At 46.1% G+C, this 18,826-nt stretch overlaps 1 protein-coding gene across 3 annotated transcripts in view; it reads right to left on the bottom strand.

The window, feature by feature from the left end:
* AK4 (adenylate kinase 4) overlaps positions 1 to 11,961 on the bottom strand; it is a 77,699-nt gene extending 65,738 nt beyond the window's left edge. For 2 of the 3 annotated variants that reach the window (XM_030865855.2, XM_030865854.2), the window contains exons 1-2: positions 11,782 to 11,896; positions 11,043 to 11,314 (exon numbers count right to left, since the gene is read on the bottom strand). In XM_030865855.2, the coding sequence (XP_030721715.1) occupies positions 11,043 to 11,187 (145 nt within the window). In that variant the 5' untranslated portion in view covers positions 11,188 to 11,314; positions 11,782 to 11,896. Of the gene's footprint in view, positions 1 to 11,042; positions 11,315 to 11,781 lie in introns of all 3 variants that reach the window. The other variant, XM_060304718.1, reaches the window with a different exon arrangement.
* Between the last annotated feature and the right edge of the window lie 6,865 nt (positions 11,962 to 18,826).

The following is an 18,826-nucleotide window of genomic DNA, read 5'->3' on the forward strand; positions in this document are numbered from 1 at the left end:
ATAGTGGTGATGGTTGCACAACTCTATAAAATATACTAAAAGGCGCTGCTTTGTGCACTCTAAAAGGAGAAACTTTACTATAAGCAAGTTATATCTCAGTAAAGCTGTTATATATAAAAAGTGAACAAAACTAACAAAAAACAACAACAACAAACCCCATCACTTCTCATCCAGTTATAATGAAGCCCAAACTCCTGGCCAGCCTGCAAGGCCCTAGGCCTACCTTTCCAGCCTCCTTTTCTGCCATCTCCTCCACACTCAACGGTGCTCCTGAGACACCTGCCTCCTCTCCTCTCCACTCATGGAAAGCTCACTCCTATATTACAGTCTTGTCACATGGTCTTCCCTCTGCCCAAGTCTACATATACCTGGCTTCCACACGCATGTTCAGAGCTCAGCTTATACATCATCTCCTCAGACAGCCCTCCTCCAACTTCACACTTCCAAGTGGTCTTCCCAGTCACTGTCACTGTACTATTACATTTTCTTCATAGTACTTATAAGGCATAAGGTGTACAATTTATCTTGATTATTTTTCCTTTGTTTGTCCCTCCTGCCCTAATAGGCTATCAAAACATCTGTTGAGCTGCACTGACGCTAATGAACGTACTATTCAGATGGTGAAAGATTGTAACTGAAGTTATGAAATAGATCATCTCACAGGGAGGTATTAGTAAATGCCATGTTAGAGGTACAGATGAGGATGAGAGAAATTCCAGATTAGAAACTGACATGTAGCTGCAACAGCTGTGGAAAAGCTTCATGGAAGTGATGGGACTGAAAACAGACTGAGAAATTAATGGAAGTGTGAAAGGCATTATGGGAGAAAGGTACCTCTGCATAACACCCTCCCCGACCGTGTCCGTGACCAACACTTCACCCACATACACCCCACCGTGACTCATAGGACTATAACGTGGAACCGAGAACTTGAATCTTAAACCATAAATGCTTCAAGGGCACTTGTGCATGCCTCCCCCCACCTAACGCAGGCATAGAAACATCTGTCAAACAACTAATAAAAAAACAAGTGCAGGTACTATTCCAGAAATCTTACCATTTTGATGAGAAGCAATTTCTGCCTCCTCACAATTACACATGGTTTCTATTTCAGACCTTTTCTGGCCCTTTATTTAGGAGAAAGGAGGAAGTGGGTCCTTTTTTAGTTTTTTTCTTTTAATGTTTTAAGGACAGAATGATAAGAACAAACCACATATCTCTAGGTCACCCTTAAAGCCAAATCTCAGTGGACTTGTGGAGAACTAAGCTGCAAAGGTTCCCTGCCATTCCTGTCCCAGTGTGGCATTTCTAAGACATGAAGTGGAGTTTCAGTAGTTACTGGAGTACCTGCATAGCAGCACGACATAATGGGAAGTTTAATCCCAGCCATGTGGTCCCAAGTTTGAATGCTAGCTTCTCTATTTAACTAACTGTTTAACCTAAGGTAAGTAACTCAACCTCTCTGAGGTCATTTCTTTATTTGTAAAATGATGTATTCCAACTGCCCTGTAGATGTGTGTGTAAACTAGAGAATGTGCGTACATTAGCCCCTGCAGGGCCTAGCGCATGCTTGACCCACTGCAAACGTTAGTTACAACGATCAAGTCACAAGAATTACAGTCACAAGAATTACAAAGTGCCAGGGTCACAGGTTGCTGTGATACAAAAAAGTGCTTTAGTACAGAAAATAGTTGATTTCTAGCTTCTTGGGAATTTGATGAGCAGGACTGACTTTGCATTATTTCAATACCATCAGTCTTTCTGGCTAAGGAAGGGATGCTTGCTGCTGGACCTGTCGTTTAACCAGTACAAGAACTCTTGGAACTTGGAGTGAGACTGTTAAAATATAACATCAGCCATCTAACTGGACTGCAGGAAGCTCTACAAATGAGACCTTTTGTACTATGTCTTAAAGTCCAACCTGAACTAAATACCAAGTGGTGGAGGGAAAAAGGCAGAGTAATCCAAAGCCTCTACTACCTGCTTTAAAAATATATGAATAAAAATGTGTATCTATCTAGTTTGATAAAAGACAATATGTAGTTGATATTATCTGATCCATTGTGAAAGCATACTGTCTAAAACTTTACAAGAAAAACAATTTCTGAGTCTTAAATCTTCTCACAATATGGACCACACAGAGTGCTACTGAGCAGACTAGCATAATACCATGTAACAATTTACTTGGCAATTTACTTGTTACATACCATTCAACAATTTAAGAGGCAACTCTATATGCCCTTCCCAATGGGTGGATTTATAGCTAATAGTCTACTACCCAGTTTACTAGTTTCATGATCAGTTGCCATCACGTGAGTTCCAGGAAGCCTGAGGCAGAAGATTAAAGGTTTCCTGGTACCATATGTGTATGTATCTTTTTTTTTTTTTTTTTTTTTTGCGGTACGCGGGCCTCTCACCGTTGTGGCCTTTCCCATTGCGGAGCACAGGCTCCGGACGCGCAGGCTCAGCGGCCATGGCTCACAGGCGCAGCCGCTCCGCGGCATGTGGGATCTTCCCGGACCGGGGCACGAACCCGTGTGCCCTGCATCGGCAGGCGGACTCTCAACCACTGCGCCACCAGGGAAGCTCTGTGTATGTATCTTAAAGGTAAGCACAAGTAATGGAAACTGGAAAAGGTGATCTGGAGCAGGTATAATAATAACCCTTTCCTTTGATGGTACGTACAGCTAAGAGATGAATGAGGTCTGAAACGATATTATACAAGGTGTGATCAAGCCACAAAAGCACACAAAAGATCCCTGTGAACCACAAGCAAGCTCTAGAGGGGGAGTTCCGATTCTGTGTGGCAACAACCACCTTTCCTCACCTTGCAGATGGGCTCATTTGTCAAAACTCAGCTCAGGAGTCTCCTCCAGCTCTAAAAAGCCTTCCCAAACCCTACCCCCTCCTAAATGCCAGGTAGGCTGCCTCTTCCCTATGTCCCCAGGACCTACAAACGCTCATCTTGCTCCCTTTCACGACTTCATACTTGTTTGCCTGACTGCCTCTCCCAATAAACTTAGCAGCTCCTTCAGGGAACAGACCTTGTCTCACCTCTTTCTGTCCCATAAGCCAACACTGCTTGGCACTCACACATTTGTTGGAAGACATATTTACAGGACATTCAGCCCAGCATGCCTTGTATACTGAAAGACTATAAATAACCTACCCTCCCATCCACAGGGGACTGGTTAAACCAGCCATTCTCAAAGTATGGTCCAAGGATCCCTGAGGGTCCATGAGACCCTTCCAGGAGTCTGTGAGTTCCCCCTTTAACGACATATCTGGGTGAAGACACATAGTCTTCCAATACTTTAACCAAAACAAAATAGCACACCGCCTGAGTGAAGAACCAGATGTGAGAATCCAGCATTCTTCTATTAAGCCAAACTTAAGAGATTTGCAAATACTCATAACAAAACTACTCTTTCTCATTGCGTATGTTCTGGAAAATAGTTATGTTTTTATAGACATATGTTAACATGTAATGGGTTTATTATTGTTAGCTTTAATGAATTAGTAAATATTTTTAAATTTTCTCAGTTTTAATTTCTAATACAGTTAGTATCTACGGGGAGAACCTGTATAAAAAAGGCTCTTTAGGGACTTCCCTGGTGGCGCAGTGGTTGAGAATCTGCCTGCTAATGCATGGGACACGGGTTCGAGCCCTGGTCTGGGAGGATCCCACACGCCGCGGAGCAACTAGGCCCGTGAGCCACAACTACTGAGCCTGCGCGTCTGGAGCCTGTGCTCCACAACAAGAGAGGCCACGACAGTGAGAGGCCCGCGCACCGTGATAAAGAGTGGCCCCCGCTTGCCACAACTGGAGAAAGTCCTCGGACAGAAACGAAGACCCAACACAGCAAAAATAAATAAATTAATAAACTCCTACCCCCAACAACAACAAAAAAATGGCTCTTTGGGGTTCTCAGTGATTTTTATATGTTAAAAGGTCCGGAGACCAAAACACCTGAGAATGGTTGGTTAAAGAAACAATGGTACAGTTGTACAATAAGAGTATGCATCCAGCCTTTTTTTTTTAAAGAACGTGGTAGGTTGATAAGTGCTAGTAGAAACCAATGTCGAAGCTATACTTCAAAGTTTTAAAAAAAAGAAGGCAAAACAAAGTATATATGTGTACATTTTTTTTAAAAGAGGCACCACTATACATACATGAGATATATGTATACACAAATTCTTTGGATGAACATCCAAGAAAAGTAAAAAGGTAGGTATCCCTGAGGACAGTAACTGGGGAACCAGAGGGCAGGATGGGAGAGAGATCTTCCACTCCACTCCTAGTGTATTTGAAAATTTTACCATCTGCATGTATTACCTTTCCAAAAAATCAAGAGTGGAATAAAAATTATACTGAAATAGTACAAAGCATTAAACTCACATTAAAGAACAGACTTCAATGACATTGTAAAATATTAAATGATACATTGTGAAATAAACAAGCAATTTTTAAAATAGTAATACATAATATATTCTTGAAAAACAGTCTGGAAGATATACTGCATATAAAAAGTATTAACAGTATTTTTTCCTCCCAGTTAGTGTGATTACAAGTTTATTGCTTCCTTATCTTTCTTGGATTTCTAAACCTTTGATAACTTAATACAAACTATTTCTATAATCAGAAAAACAAGGAAAGAGTTTAAATACGTAGGTACCGAGAATTCCCCGGTGGTACGGTGGTTAGGGCTCCACGCTTTCACTGCTGAGAGCCCGGGGTTCAATCCCTGGTTGGGGAACTAAGATGCCACAAGCCATGCGGCATGGCTGGAAAAAAAAAAAAAACCATAGGTACAAATGTATGTGTATCTATGTCTGTACTTAAATAAAATATTTAGTAAGCCAAAAATTACATGAATATAGTAGTAGCACCTATTAGATACCTTTACACCAAAACCTTGTCTGGATGTTTGTAAGCTAAGTTTAAAACTCTTGTGGGACTTCCCTGGCAGTCCAGTGGTTAAGATTTCACCTTCCAATGCAGGGGGTGCAGGTTTGATCCCTGGTCAGGGAGCTAAGTTCCCACATGCCTGGGGCCAAAAAACCAAAACATAAAACAGAAGCAATATTGTACCAAACCTCTCATTACCCTATGGTTTAAAAACGATTCTGGGGACTTCCCTGGTGGCACAGTGGTTAAGACTCTGCACTCCCAATGCAGGAGCCTGGGTTCGATCCCTGGTCAGGGAACTAGATCCCACATGCATGCCACAACTAAAAATTTGCAATGCCACAACTAAGGGGCTGGCGAGCTGCAACTAAGGAGCCTGCGAGCCGCAATTGCCACACCTAGGACCCAGTGAAACTAAACAAATAAAATATATTTTTTAAAAAACTATTCTGATCCAGTCATTTTATTCCCAGTAACCTATCCCAAGGAGAGGATATCTGCTCAATGGTTTACATACAATGATGTTCATAAGAGCATTACTAAACAGCAAATAACCCAAGTGTTCCATACCACACTGGTTAGGCAGACTCTAGTTCAACCCTAAGGTACATCTGACACAGAGGCTCAGGCCAAAATCCTAGGACTCACTGTGCACTGTTTTGCCTCCATCACCCCTCAGAGCCAACTCATGCCTTCCAGTCAGCCCTGCCTTCATACACACCCTAAAGCCCTTCATTTCTCACTGCCACCGCCCAGTCCAAGCCACGGTCCACTCTCTTCATCCACCTGGTACCACCCTTGTCACCTCACACAGAACCCCAAGTCAACTTTTAGAAGGTCAATCCACTCGTGCTGCTGTCCTATAAAACCCTTCAATAGCTTTCCAGTGCCTTTAAAGTCCAATCTTTCCCAGGACCCTCAAGGCTCCACATGACTTCCTTCCACACCCCCCTTGCTCACCAGGCACCAATCATATTCCCTGTCTTTCTGTTCCTCAAACAAGCTGTGCTAGTCTCACCTTAGGGCCTTCAAACTTGCTGTCCCTTCTCCCTGGAACACTCCACTCCTGGATCATTATATGTTCATCCCTGCGGTTACTCACCTCCCAGAGAGGCACTCCCTAATCACACAACTTAGGATAATCACCTTAGCCTCATCACTAACTCATCACCCTTTCATTTCCTTCATAACAGGCACCTTTATCAAATACTATGCTGCTTATTCCATATGTGCTATCTCCTGTCTCCTCAATGTCCACATCCCCTCACCTTGCTGTGGACTCTCACCTCTAAGAACAAAGGGAGGGACTTCCCTGGTGGCGCAGGGGTTAAGAATCCACCTGCCGATGCAGGGGACACAGGCTCGAGCCCTGGTCTGGGAAGATCCCACATGTCACAGAGCAACTAAGCCCGTGAGCCACAACTTCTGAGCCTGTGCTCTAGAGCCCATGAGCCACAACTTCTGAGCCTACGAGCCACAACTACTGAAGCCCGCATGCCTAGAGCCCGTGATCTGCAATAAGAGAAGCCACGACAATGAGAAGCCCGCACACTGCAATGAAGAGTAGCCCCTGCTCGCTGCAACTAGAAGAAAGCCTGCATGCAGCAACGAAGACCCGACACAGACAAAAAAAGAAGAAAAAAAAGAACAAAGGGATATCTGAGTACTCAAAAGATACTCAAAAAAATATCTGCTGAACGGACTATAATACAGACATTTTAAATGTTTTTGAAGAAGCGTTAAGAACACAGGAAAATGCTTACAATACATATCTAAGTGGGAGGGGGAACGGTTATCAACTAATAGGACACCAAGTTTGTTGGGGGTAGTGGGGCAAATACACAGAAAAGAAAAAAAGTAAAATAACTTCTGTGGAATTTCCAAGTGTTGGGGTGGAATTGTGGGTAATTTTCACTTGCCTTTTCAGTTTCTTCCACAGCTTCACATTTTCCAAATTTTCTACAAGGCGTGACTTTGATCAGAAAAAGCTACTTTAAAAAATGACCACACCGGAAGGATGCTCAGATTCAGCTGTGAATGTGACAAAGTCAGTCTTACTGTCATGGGCCACCTTATTCAAGTCAAATAGTTCTCCCGAAGTATACGGGAAAACCCTCAGACAAAGAAACCAGAAAAAGTAGGGGGATGTAGAAGTGGACCTGTAGACTGGACAGAGGCCTCCAAGCTGGTCAGACCCTTGACCTGGGCTACATTCCGAGTCTCACCAAGCTAGGGGAGAAAAAAAAAGGAATATACCATACTCCAGATATTGCAGAATAAGCCAAGACTTTGTATGATCTACAAAAAGATGAACTATTTAAAGTTGTTTTAGATACATTGTTGAACATCAGTCTCTTTAATACTTCTCCAATTCTCAGAAGTTTTCATTCTTACATAAGAAAAGACACACATTTATACTTAATGAGTATAAAAAAACAAAAAACAAAAAACCCCTAAGCCCTCTGAACTAGGTCATCTTTTCAGAGGAGAGGCTCAGCCCATTGACTAATTTGAAATGCCAGTCCCATCTGCAAACCTCAGCAAGAGCTGCAGTTAATATTAAGAGCAGAAACAGGTTTGTTCTTGAACATCTTTTCTCAAGTCCAGGATGCTTCCAAATGGAAACTTTCCAATTTTCCTGCACTTGAGATAGTAGATCCAGTATAATCCTTAAAACAGGATTCTCACACCCTTCAGAAGGAAGTTTCAGTCACCCATCACTCAACAAAAGAAGGTACCACTAAATATAAATTTTAATGGAACTCACTACTGAGTGCCAGCTCAGTGTGTTCCTGTGTGTGCGCATGCACTCGCGCGCACACACAGGCTCATGCATATGCTTGCAAACAACACACGCACACATAGAGAAAAGCTAATATTCTTTTTTTTTTAATAAATGTATTTATTTTTTGCTGCTTTGGGTCTTCGTTGCTGTGCGGGCTTTCTCTAGTTGCAGTGAGCGGGGGCTACTCTTCGTTGCGGTGCGCGGGCTTCTCACTGCAGTGCCTTCTCTTGTTGAGGAGCACCAGCTCTAGGCACACAGGCTTCAGTAGCTGTGGCAGGCGCGCTCAGTAGTTGTGATGCACGGGTTTAGCTGCTCCGCGGCATGAGGGATCTTCCTGGACCAGGGCTCAAACCCATGTCCCCTGCATTGGCAGGCGGATTCTTAACCACTGCGCCACCAGGGAAGCCCCAAGGAATGCTAATATTCTTTATGACAGACTGTAGGACCCTGCTTCTGGCAGTCTAAGAGAACTCTCCCATCTATTTACTCACTCACTTGCTAAAGAAAATGTAAGCCAAAGACTTGGGGGTGGGTCTTCAAATAAGGTATTTGATAAGTCTCAGCCTGCACTACTCCAGGCAGACTAGGCAAAGCCAACGGGTGACATCTATCATGAGGCTAATCTCAGATCCACAGTAAATACAAACTTTTACCATAAATCATAGAGCTAATTAAGCAAAATGGACTTGATCGCTAGAGGCTGTTTGATTCTTTCTGGGAAAAATGTAGATAGAATCCGTGACCCATGCCTTCATCAGACTTGTTGAACTCCTTTTATGCATTAGGCAATTTGTCAGATCCCTGTCCTTTAAGTCTCTCAGTGGAAACTGGAACATGGTAAAGGTAGAAAAAATATCACTCTAGTCCCCAGCCCCTAGAACACTGATATATATAGCAGGTACTCAGTAAGTCTCTACTGGATAAATCAGAAGGCATTTGCTGCACTGCATCATAACTGTGTGTGACTGCAGCAACAGAATCCACAGGCTAGGTGCAGAGGAAAGAGACGAATTCTGCCAGGGCAGGTGAGGGAAGACTGCCCAAAAGCAAAGAGTAGCCAGCCCTTCCCTGGAGAAGCCACCAGGGAGTGGCTGCAGGAAAACCTCGTGGACAGGAGTATGCCCCAATCCAGGCTGCAGCAGATGGCCTGAGCTACTTTCCAACTTAAATTCCTACCAAGGTTTTATTTCCTGGGGTTTTGCTGTGCTTCATCATCTCCTTCAAACCTTCAGCTATAAAGGGGTACCTACAGAGGGATCCTTGTGCTTCTCTACCAGGAAATTAGGGAAAAGCAAACAGCAGCTAACAGAAAAAATAAATGCTGTGGAATGTTTTCTTATTTACCAGGCAATGAGCCGGTAAGACTCTTAGACCTTCTGAGAGAGAAAAAATAATCTGAGAACACCCTCCAAGTCCACTAGAAACAGGCCACTTTCAAAACAAATCACTGTCCTTTATTCCTCCTCTTCTTCTTTCCCGGACAAAGCTTTTTAATTGTTCATGCATAAACTACTTGATTCCCAACAGAAAAAGATAATTTAAACATTGCAGAGTCACTTCTTACTCCAGGGAGAAACACTGGGAGGGAACTGAAAGCATTTGAAAGAGAATGGAAACTAAAATTCAGAACAAAGGAAAGTTAAAATGAACAAAATAAAGGAAAACAGCAAGTGGAAAGTTTTCAAAACCCCTAAAAAAGTGCAGAAATCAACTACTTCCCATCATATTCTCTTTAAAAATGGAAAGAGCCACTAATCCAGAACCAGGATGGATGGTGTGAAGCCCTTCATGCCAGAAGAAACAAGTTACCAAGTCAGTTGCTATAGAGAATGCAGAAAAATGGGCTCCCACCCAGCAGTTTCCTCCCCTCATTATGCCTACCACGAGAAGCCCCACCTGACCACAAAACCCTTGGGTAGAGAGCCAGCCTTCCCTCTCACAGAGTTCTCACCCCTGCCCAAACTGCATTCCAAACACGGAAGGAATAAAATGCATTTGAATGTGGTATTAAAATTAAAATAGACCCAATCGTGGTAACAATACCCACAAGAGAAAATTCCAGGTGCAATCTGGTACACAGAACTCGGACTTGTGTATGTTGAGGGTGGGTGACAGGATTCTTGAAGATCAAAATAAAAGCTTGCTTTTTTACAACCTGCTTAAGAGATAATGAATAAAACTCCGCCTTTGAGATACATCTTAATTCCCCGCTTTCAGGCTTTCTGTTTTCCAGCACCGTCCTCCACCTACCTCACCAAACTAATCTGTGCTTCTGTAATGAAGATCCCTGGATAATTAGCCCATAATAGGCCATAACCACCTAGGACACTGATGAGAACAGAAGCCACAGTGAAGCACCCCGTCTGCAATAACAAGTTTTCATAAAGGAGTTGCTAATCGTGAGCATCTGCATCCCAGAAGGGCCATGTATATATACCTCGCAGGAGCACCACAGCTCCCTCTCGCCTTCGAACGCCAATTCATTATGAACTGGTGTGAACGTGGGGTGGGAGGAGAGGGGAGAAGGGCCGTACTGAAAGGCTAAGCGAGCAGGAGATCTATAGCCCCCAATTCACCACGCAAGCCAAAGGAGGCATTCTCAAGAAGCCATTTCCAGGGAAGCTGGATTCAAAATGTAATTTATCAGAACGAGTCTCCTTGTCTCCTAACGGCCAGGCCCCGGCTTGAAGAGGAGGGGGGAGTGAGTGGTGAGAGTTTACCTTAGAAGGCGGCAGGGAACAGACAGGCCTTTCAAAGCCACCCAGGGCTCTGCCCAGAGGTCCCAGGCGGAGCGGAGGGTCTGGAGCAGCGCGCGGCTGCGAGCCCCGCGGCGCCACAGGTTCCCCAGCGCGCGGCCCCGCCCGACTCCCACAGGTGGGCGGCGCTCGGCCCGGGGGGCTCGGGCGAGAGGAGGGGACGCTTTGGGTCACCAGGGACGCAGTAGACGGGGTAGGAGGCGGCCGAGGGACGGGGATGGCTTGGCCTTAAGGAAGCTGGGCGAGAGGGAAGCTCGGGGCTTTCAGATGCCTGGATCTCGCTCCTCAGCTGGGTGGTAACCGGCTTCTCGCCACGGCAAAAGCAGCCCGCGCGGAGAGAGGGGCCGCGTGCACCTCCCACCCTCCTCCCAACTAGCCTCGGCCTCCTCCCTGGCGCGGTTAAGCCGCACGGCAGCGGGCCACCGGCTGCATGCGCCCCGGCACGTAGGAGCCTGCACTACCACACGCGGGCGGGGGAAGGGCGCCCGGGGACCGAAGAGACCCGGCCCCTCGCCGGCCCTTTGCCTTTGCCTCCCAGCCTCACCCGATCCCGCGTCGGCTCACCCCGCCCCTCGCCTCCGCACGTCCTCACCCGTGTTGGCCTTGATGTTCTCCCGCAAGAAGTGGCCGCTGGAGAGATGCTGGAGGCCAAAGTTCTCGGCGATCCTCTGACACACGGTGCCCTTGCCCGAGCCGGGCGGCCCAAGGATGACCGCGCGCAGGAGTTTGGAAGCCATTGCCTTGGCGAGGAGGGGGAAGCCGAACTGGCAACCCGGACAGCGGCCTCGAAGAAGCCCTGGGAACTTTGCTTCTTCTGCCTCAGCCTCTGACACCCTGAGCTCGCGCGGGGACTTGCCGCCGCCCCTGCAGGGGAAGGAGAGACTTTTGAGACAACCCCTCGCCTCCGCCCCGCGCCGGGGCGGCTAGAAGGCGGAGTAAGCGCCACGCTACACCTCCCCGCCCTCCTCGCCCCACGCTGCGATTCTAGCGAACGCCCGAGCGCCCGCCCCTGGCGGGGGCAGCCGTCGGGGGCTCGGAGGTCCACCCGGACCGCCCCACCTCGATCCCTTCCTAAACCTCGCGCCCCACGCCCCGTCCGAGGAGGGAGTAGGGCATCCCCACGCCAGCCTCCCCCGAGTCGGGGGGTCGGGCTAGGCGGTGACTCTAGGCGCGCCTCCAGTCGCCCACGCCCCGGGAGAACTGGGGGCTGAGCCGCAACCCGGGTCCCCGCACGTGGGCAGCGTTTGGTCCGCGCCTCGGCCCCTCCCGGCGGCTGTCACCTCCCGGGGAGTCGCAGCGGCTGCCGCCCGCGCGGACGGCCCAGCGCCCACCTCCGCCGAGGGCTGACGGATGCGCTCTCCGCTGTAAGGAGCCGGAGTTCGGCGCCTCTCCACCCGGAGCAGTCAAATAAACACACACCTCCGCCGGGACGCGGCGCTCCGCAAGGCTTCCAGCCCGGATCCCGCTGGGCGGTGCCGCCTCCGCCCGCCCCCATTCGGAGCCCCGGCCGGCCGCGCGGGACTCGCGCCTTACGTAAGCGGGGAGAACGGCTCCGCGCTAGCCGCCTGTCAGTCCGCCCGCGCCTCTCCCCGCCTCGTAGCTCCGCTCCCACCCGCCTCCCCGGCCCACTTGCTCCCCAAGACCCCGTGGGGCCCGCGGGGGCGAAGGGAGGTGGAGAAGAGGCAAGGAACAAAAACCCCCTTTTGCGGTCGCCTGGGGACCCGGTCTCCTGTGGAGAGGAAGGAAAAACACAACATGTTGAGCGCCTACTGTGCGTCAAGTTCGAGGCTAGTTGATTTCCTTCAGCAACAACCGTTCCAAGTAGGGTATGCACAAGGGAGGAGAGTAGGCTTGGAGTATGGCTATTCATTCATTGATTCATTCATTCAGCAAATGTTTTTTGAGCCCCTACTATGTGCCAGGCACTGTTTTAGTCCCTCAGCATATAGCTGCGAACCAGAGATAGAATCCTGACCCGGTGGAAGTTACATTCCAGCGGGAATTTTTTTTTTTTTTTTTTTTTTTGCGGTACGCGGGCCTCTCACTGTTACGGCCTCTACCGTTGCGGAGCACAGGCTCCGGTCGCGCAGGCTCAGCGGCCATGGCTCACGGGCCTAGACGCTCCGCGGCATGTGGGATCCTCCCGGACCAGGGCACGAACCCGTGTCCCCTGCATCGGCAGGCGAACTCTCAACCACTGCGCCACCAGGGAAGCCCCAGCGGGAATTTTGAACTCTCATCTGCCGGACTCCAAAGCCCAGGTTCCTTGGGTTAGGAGGAAAAGGTGGGGCGGGAACGGGGGAGATCATCCAGCCCTCAGGATCTTGTAGCCGACTGGTTCCAGGACTTCAGCAGCCAGGACTTTGGCACTACGTTTACAACTCACTAAGTCCCGGTGGGTGCTATCTCCTCCCTCGCCTCCCAGGCATAACCAAATATCCCAATCCATATTCTCTGAAATCTGTTCCCACACCACACACAGCTTTCATTTCCCACTCGGATTTAGCGTGATAACCGCCTGCCCACAAGTCTCCGGCTTCCGCCAATCCATCCATAATGCAGCTGCCAGAGATACTGCTAAAGTGCAAATCAATTTCCATTATTTCCCCACCTAAGATATTATCGTCCCTTCAACATAAAGCAAAAAATCGTCAGCAGGGGCACACAGGTGCCTTCCATACACCTTTGCATCCCACCGGCTCTGGTCCTCTGCCCTCCTTCCACAGGCCTCCAGCCTCCCGCCTTTGGGAAATCCACTGCAGGGTTCTGAGTGTGCCCAACTCGTGGCTCACAGACTCGGAGGGACAGTGTGGAGAAGTGCCTTCTCTAGACTCCTGGCTGCTCTGTCTGTGTTGGACTGGGGGTGGGGAAGCCTGATGGTATCGCAGGTCCCAGCCCTTCTCCTCCACACACTGATGGCCAGACAGCACCTGTCTCTGGCTACCTGGGAGCACACCCAGGCTGCCAACCCCAGGCCAGTGTTTGTTCCATAGGTTCATCCCCCTGTCTAAAATATCTCAGTGTTCTGTGGATCTCGGGGGGTTGTTACACTGAGCCCCTTCAGTCCTCCTGGGAACAAAGAGGGAGAAGAATTTCTGGGGGTTTGGACGTGATGACAAATCTCCACTGTTCTTCCTGCCATGTGATGTATAGTATATAGCAGATACTTTGCAGTCATTCTCAAACCTGAGCATGCATCAGAATGACTCGGAAGGCTTGTTAAAACAGAGTGCTGAGCTCCACCTCCACCGTCTCTGACTCTGTGGCTCTGAGGTGGGCATTTCTAACAAGTTCCCAGGTAGTGCTAGGGCTGCTGATCTGGAAAGCACACTGAAAACCACTGCTCTTGGGAAATGAGCATTGAGACAGGGGAGCTGTGCGGTCTCATTCCTCTGCCTGCTGTGGGACCTTTGGCCGTTAACTTCTCTTTCTAAATTGAGGAGATTGGATTTAGCACAAGGTCCCCTTGCATTTACCAAGAATTGATTCTGTAAGTTCCCACAGGAAAGAGAGCCTCTAGCCCCCGCAAACTAGATGTAGATAGCCTACCTTGCCCTCTCACCCAGTTCTGCCTGGTTTTGAAATATCTTCACCAATATCACCTTATGGTGTCATGCAGCCATATTAGCCACTCACATGGTCCTAGGACTTGGTCCTTTAAGAGTTTAGGAACATATATTATGAAACAAAAGAGGAGTTGTGACATAGTAAACTTAGAGAAGCCCAGCTGAGATTAGAACCTAACATTTCAAGAGCCCCGAATGGACCTTCCTTGTGCACAGCCATCCTCAGTCCCACAACTCAGCCACTGATTGGAAGCCGAAGAATTGGAAGAAATGGGTTTTGCAATCAAACGACACCCCAGGATTAAACTGCAAGGGCACCATTCACTAACTGCAAGCCTCTTGATTTCTGTGAGTCTTAGTTTGCTTATCTGTAAAAGGGAGATAGGACTTATCTCACAGGCTTGTGATAAGGCTTAAATGAAGTAATGTATAAGAGAATTTAGCACAGGACTGGGCATATAATAAATATTTATTCATGAACATCACCATGATTAACCATGGAACAATTATTTAGCCTCTCTGATCTCAGTTCCTGAGTTATGAGCTAGTATGACAAAGTACCTAACAGACTCCCTAGCCCTTGGAAGGGCCAGAATGGTAGCTATTCTTATCACAAACGCTCATGTAATCAGCTTCTTCCTATTTCCTTTGCCTGGGGTTTTAAACCCATTTATAATATGTATCACAGTCTACAGAATAATACACATCTATGTGTTAGTCCATAGACAAACAGTAAACTCTGAGGGCTAAGGCCAAATTGAATTCATTTTTCTACTTTCAAAAATCTACAGCATTTTGCCCATAGTAAGTACTCTGTAAATGTTGGCAAATCTCCCTCCCCATCCTGACACAGTCACCATCAAGCCATGTTGCCTCTCTGCCGCTTCACATAATATAAAGTCAACATTTGTTCACACTTTACACCTTCCTTCATCAGATTCTCACAAGCTTGCAAAGAAGTTCATGTAGAGATTCTTCTTCCTATTTTACAGATGAGAATACTAAGGTTCTGAGAGATTAGGTGAACTTCCCAAGGTCACAGAGCTAGTTGGTGGTATTGCAGGGACTCAAACCCAGATTTTCTCATTCCAGGCATAGTGCTCTTATTTACTAAACTTCCGTCACTTCCATACTACTTTCACAATTTTGCCATAACCTTGTGCCACCTTGGTTCTAATCTGCTTATCATGTTTCTTTATATCGACTCAATTTGTTTAAATAATTTATTTGGAAAAGAAACTGTATATAACTCACTAACCATAAATAAAAGGATACACTAAAATAAATGCAAGAAAAATAAAATAAAGTTACCAAATTCCAGATGAAATCTACCTCTTGAGTTTCTGAGCTTAACCTTTGTTTAAAAAAAAAAGTAAGTGTGTTGTTTACCAAGTGTTAGCCAAAACAAAAAATAAAGACGTGCAGCATGTAAATGAGACTTTCTGTTGGTCTATAAACATACAGCTCAAAACAGAAAGGGAGACTTCCCTGGTGGTCCAGTGGCTAAGTCTCCACGCTCCCAATGCAGGGGGCCCAGGTTCGATCCCTGGTCAGGGAACTAGATCCCACGTGCTGCAATATCCCACATGCCACAACTGAAGATCCCGCACGTGGCAATGAAGATGCCACGTGCTGCAACTAAGACCCGGCACAGACAAATAAATATATAAATATTTTAAAATATATTTTAAAAATAGGATTAGAAAGGAAATACTTTCTTAACATTTAGTTTATTATTATCTAGAGCCAGATCCATGTACCACCTAGAATCAGCTCTAGCTCCACATCAAATTATCTCTTGCTTCATCAGGGATGCTTTCACATACTTCAAAGTGTACCCTTGAAATGTAATTTAATATAACCTCACCAGGATTTTTTTAAATGATGTGACCACTTCAACCATAGTTCACAGATATTATGCTGCTCTCACTTCAAACATTAACCCTCATGCCCCCACCCCATCCCCATTCTTCACACTATCATTCTCCATCACTGTCTTTCTATCATCATTTCAGGCATACTTCTGTTGTATTTAATATAGACCATAGGCACAGGGATATCAGCTCAGTGCTTTGTGACCGCCTGGAGGGGTGGGATAGGGAGGGTGGGAGGGAGGGAGACGCAAGAGGGAAGAGATATGGGAACATATGTATATGTATAACTGATTCACTTTGTTATAGAGCAGAAACTAACACACCATTGTAAAGCAATTATACTCCAATAAAGATGTTAAATACATAAATAAATAAATAAATATAGACCGTAGGTTTCTTGAACATAGTTGTTACGCGAAAACTGGGTTTGCCTCTTGGTGGGTGTCGAGTCAACAGACACAACCAAGCCAAAGATTGGGAGAAGGAAGGATTTATTATTACTTACAGCAAGTAAGAAGAACACCAGAGATCTTTCCCAGAGCAGTGTCTCCCCAAACAGCCAAACTGGGAAAGTTTTAAGCTAAGGGTACATGCATATTCAAGAAGGTTCTTGAGTAAAGTAGAATTCAGCATAAAATTGGGGCAAATGTCCAGAGAGTCCAAGTCTTAGTTGACTGAAGTAAGAAGAGTCAACATCAACATCATCATCCTGTCCTACACCTGGGTGGGGGTCTTAATTCCTGCAGAAGTCAAAGATATATTACTATGTATATCCCTTAAGGAGGAACTGGAACTCTGCTTTGTCACTGCACTATCCTTTGACTGCCTCTTCTCTGTTCCTGCATTCCTTTGTTCCCTTAAGATCATTAATTACCAACACCCGTTCAAGGGCGAGCATTGTAAACTCATTTTGGCTAGGCTTCGGCCAAAATGAGTTCACTTGTGTCAAGAAAGCCATTCCTGGTTCTCTTTCTCCAGGGACCCCCCCCCCAATCTATCTGCTTACAAAGTGGCTTCATCTTGTATATCGTGGCCTCCACAGAGTTAGGTATCGATTCCAGACATAGTAAATATCACTGAATGACTGACTCACAGCTGAACGAAGAGTGGATAAAGTCTCTGGACAGACAGAAGAAAGGCTAATGACTTGGAAATGGCAAGGTTCGGAAAAGAAAGATGTAAAATAATGGAAGACGGGACAAGGTATCAGCCCCAGAGTGCCTGACTCCTTTCTCCCTGTAGGCACTTATGAAATATTTAAGACACCAAAAGATTGTGTAAAAGGGAAGAACAAAATCTGACTCTATGTTGGATCTGTTTCTTTTACTTTAACTTTTGCTCTCCGTTGCTTTTTGTTGCTATAATCGCTAAAAGGATGCTGCCTATAGTTTTTTTTTTCCTTTAACATCTTTATTGGAGTATAATTGCTTTACAATGGTGTGTTAGTTTCTGCTTTATAACAAAGTGAATCAGTTATACATACACATATGTTCCCATATCTCTTCCCTCTTGCATCTCCCTCCCTCCCACCCTCCCTATCCCACCCCTCTAGGTTGTCACAAAACACAGAGCTGATCTCCCTGTGCTATGTGGCTGCTTCCCACTAGCTATCCATTTTACGTTTGGTAGTGTATATATGTCCATGCCACTCTCTCACTTTGTCACAGCTTACCCTGCCCCCTCCCCATATGCTCAAGTCCATTCTCTAGTAGGTCTGTGTCTTTATTCCCATCTTGCCCCTAGGTTCTTCATGACCCTTTTTTTGTTTTTCTTAGATTCAATATATATGTGATGGACCTAGAGTCTGTCATACAGAGTGAAGTAAGTCAGAAAGAGAAAAACAAATACCGTATGTTAACACATATATGTGGAATCTGTCTATAGCTTTAAGCATACAAAATGGCCTGCTTTGGGGAACCTGCCCCTCTGCCTGAATGTTAAACTAAAGTGCCTTTGTTCAGCTCTCAGGGAAACATTCTGACCCTGTCCACCTGTGAATGGCTGTAAGGAAGAAGAAATTAACACATCCCCTCCCTGAGGCTGACCAAACCGGGAGATATTTTGCAAGACTTCTGGCCTTTTTACTTTTACTTTACCTCCTCACCTCCTCCCCCTCTCTGTTCTATAAAAGAAACTATCATCCAGACCCTGATAAGATGGTACTCTAGGACGCTAGTCTGCCATCTTCTCAGATGCCCGGCTTTCTGAATAAAGTCACTATTCCTTGCCTCAACACCTCGTCTCCCGATTTATTGGCCTGTCATGTGGCGAGTAGAGTGAGCTTGTACTCAGTAACAATTGTATTGAGAGAAGAATAAATGGTGAGGACTAACATGGCATTATGTGTGACAGTAGCACAGTCTTACAAGTGAAAGAATCATCTTATCTCCAAATTTTACTAGTTAACATGGTTATTAACCTATAACATCTTAACAGTTATTGAAAAGAGGCAGCAGCATTTTTTTTACAAGCTTGCTCTCAGACCAAAAAAAAAAAAAAGTTCCCAAGCAGTTAAGAAAAAGAACTGGGAGGAAAGAAATCAACATTCTTCATGTTTACCTGTCATGACCCATTATTCTCCATGAGCAAAAGACTACTTACAAATTGCTCCTGGAATAACAGTCTATGATAGAGGTGCTTCCTCGGGAGATGAAGGTGTTGATCTCCCACCCTAGGTTTTTTCACTGTGAAACACTAAAAAGCAAGGTAACAATCTGTTAGGCTCTACCCTCCAAATGTAGTGATATAATGATGATATCTTGCTCAGAACTTTTCTCTGATTTGCACATCTGGTAGTGGGGATGAACAAACTGTGTCATTCTCACTCTTCACGCCACCTTCCTAACCACAATCATTCCTTCTTAGAGTTGCCTTAGGATTAGTAGACAAGTCTCTACTTTGGATGCCTTTGACTGTGTCTTTCCTCTGTTTCAATT

This window comes from Globicephala melas, chromosome 1, assembly GCF_963455315.2.
Source record: "Globicephala melas chromosome 1, mGloMel1.2, whole genome shotgun sequence".
In the NCBI taxonomy this organism is placed as follows: Eukaryota; Metazoa; Chordata; class Mammalia; order Artiodactyla; family Delphinidae; genus Globicephala; species Globicephala melas.